Source organism: Hibiscus syriacus, unplaced genomic scaffold, assembly GCF_006381635.1.
Source record: "Hibiscus syriacus cultivar Baekdansim isolate YM2019G1 unplaced genomic scaffold, ASM638163v2 tig00110059_pilon, whole genome shotgun sequence".
Lineage (NCBI taxonomy): Eukaryota > Viridiplantae > Streptophyta > Magnoliopsida > Malvales > Malvaceae > Hibiscus > Hibiscus syriacus.
In genome coordinates this window covers 420,622-422,890 of record NW_024062582.1, presented here as the reverse complement: position 1 = coordinate 422,890, position 2,269 = coordinate 420,622, and the positions used below count along the sequence as shown (strand labels likewise).

The 2,269-nt window shown below is 41.1% G+C and overlaps 1 protein-coding gene across 1 annotated transcript; it reads left to right on the top strand.

Annotated features, from left to right (window-relative positions):
* Positions 1-244: 244 nt before the first annotated feature.
* LOC120214354 (cytochrome P450 94B1-like) lies at positions 245-1,804 on the top strand. Its single transcript, XM_039212269.1, has one exon. It carries the CDS (start codon positions 245-247, stop codon positions 1,802-1,804), a length of 1,560 nt encoding a protein of 519 aa, XP_039068200.1.
* Positions 1,805-2,269: the final 465 nt, after the last annotated feature.

Sequence of the window (2,269 nt, the reverse complement as noted above, 5' to 3'; positions counted from 1 at the left end):
AGGTAACGACTGTATTATATTTTTATTTAATTAATAAAACTAATTATTTCTATCAATTAAAGAATCTAATAAACAAAACACATTATCCACTAAGCATAGTAGTGGAGTAGATTAAAACAATCTTAATTTATGCCAAATAGCTGATAAAAACAACCTTTTTAAAAATATTATACAACATTAATACCTAAATAGCTCATAAACCTCTTGAAAGTCCCCCCCCCCCTCCAAATGTTGCAGAAAAATCATGCTCCCATATGTGGAAATATTGATGTCTCTCTTGACTCTTCTTACCTTGAAATTTGTATTCATATCAGTCTTTTTCTCGTTGTTGCTTCCAATATTATGTAAAGTATGCAAAGCACCAAAAGTGTCACCACATGGCCCTCCAACATATCCTATAATCGGCTGCTTGATTTCATTCCATAAAAACCGCCATCGTTTGTTGGACTGGTACACGGAGCTCCTCGCAGATTCAGCCACCAACACGATCGTCTTGAACCGGCTTGGTGCTCCAAGAACCATCGTAACTGCGAACTCGAAGAACGTCGAATACGTGCTCAAAACCAACTTCAGCAACTTCCCTAAAGGCAAACCTTTCACTGAAATCCTAGGTGATTTTCTTGGCTACGGGATATTCAATGTGGATGGTGAGCTTTGGCGGATGCAAAGGAAGCTAGTCAGCCATGTTATTGGCTCCGGTTGTTCGAGCGAATTTATGGTTAGGGCTTTGAAGGACGAGGTTGAAAATCAGTTGTTACCGTTGTTAGAGTCATTGGCTGATACATCAAAAGTGGTAGACCTGCAGGAGTTGCTAAAAAGACTTGCGTTCAATATGATCTGCAAGGTCTCATTAGGGGTGGATCGATGTTGTTTGGATCCTTCTCAACCTGTTTCAGCTCTCAACAAAGCTTTCGACACGGCGTCGGAGATATCCGCCAAGCGTGGCGCTGCTCCTTTGTTCTTGGTTTGGAAGGTTAAGAAATGGGTCGGGGTTGGATCGGAGAAACGGCTCAAGGATGCAGCGGAGGAAGTCCGTGCATACGTTGAGGGAATCATTCGTGACAAGAAGATAAAGATGGATGAAAGCGGAGACAATCACGGTGAAGAGAATCTCTTATCGAGGCTGATAATCGCCGGTAACGATGAGGAAGCGATAAGAGACATGACCATAAGCTTCATCATGGCAGGAAGGGATACAACTTCAGCTGCAATGACATGGTTTTTCTGGTTGCTTTCCTGCCATCCAGCTATAGAGCAAGAACTAGTGAAAGAGATAAACACCGTGGAGAAAACTAGCTTGTTAGATTATGAATCATTGAAGGGACTTAAATTGTTGAAAGCATCTCTTTGTGAATCAATGAGGCTTTATCCACCAGTAGCCTGGGACTCAAAGCATGCCATGGTCGACGACCTATTGCCCGATGGCACTCCAGTCCGTGCCGCAGACAGGGTAACCTATTTCCCCTATGGAATGGGGAGGATGGAAGCATTGTGGGGAAAAGACTGGCATGAGTTCAGACCCAGCCGATGGTTTACCGAACCGACAAGCTACCATGGAGGATCACTAAAGAAGGTTTGTCCATTCAAGTATCCGGTGTTTCAGGCAGGTCCAAGAGTTTGCCTTGGGAAAGAGATGGCATTCATTCAGATGAACTATGTGGTGGCTTCCATACTCAGGCAGTTCGAAATCAAACATTTTGTTTCTGAAAAACCGGTCTTTGTGCCTCTCTTGACGGCTCACATGGCCGGCGGACTGAAGGTTGAGATTCAGAAAAGAGATATTCAAGATAATATCAGAATTTAGTAAGAGTCGACCAAAACTTGTAAGTAAAGATGTTAATTTGCCTTTATGTCTCATCTGTATCATATGAGTTTAAGTTCAAGACGAATTAACTCAAGTTGGATCTTGCTCGGATCAACTTGTTAAATTAGTATTTATATTTTTTAGCGAAATAAATTTTAATGTAACTTAACGAGTTTTGTAAATTTGTCAAGTCAAGTTAGAATTTACTCGGATCAACTTGTTAAGGTCTCAAATCGAGTTCAAGTTTAAGATGAATTAACTCAAGTCGAACATTGACCAACTTTTAACTGTATCGAACTTGATCTATTCAACTCATTAAATACCCCTATCCAATATAGTTTTCCAAGTACACTATGGTTTGTTTTCTCAGATCTGCAAGTCCGGAAACTACCCTAGTCCGGAATCAAATTCAAGCCACTGCTAGAGTTTTTAGGGTTTACTTTATCAAGTTCACGATCCGCATGA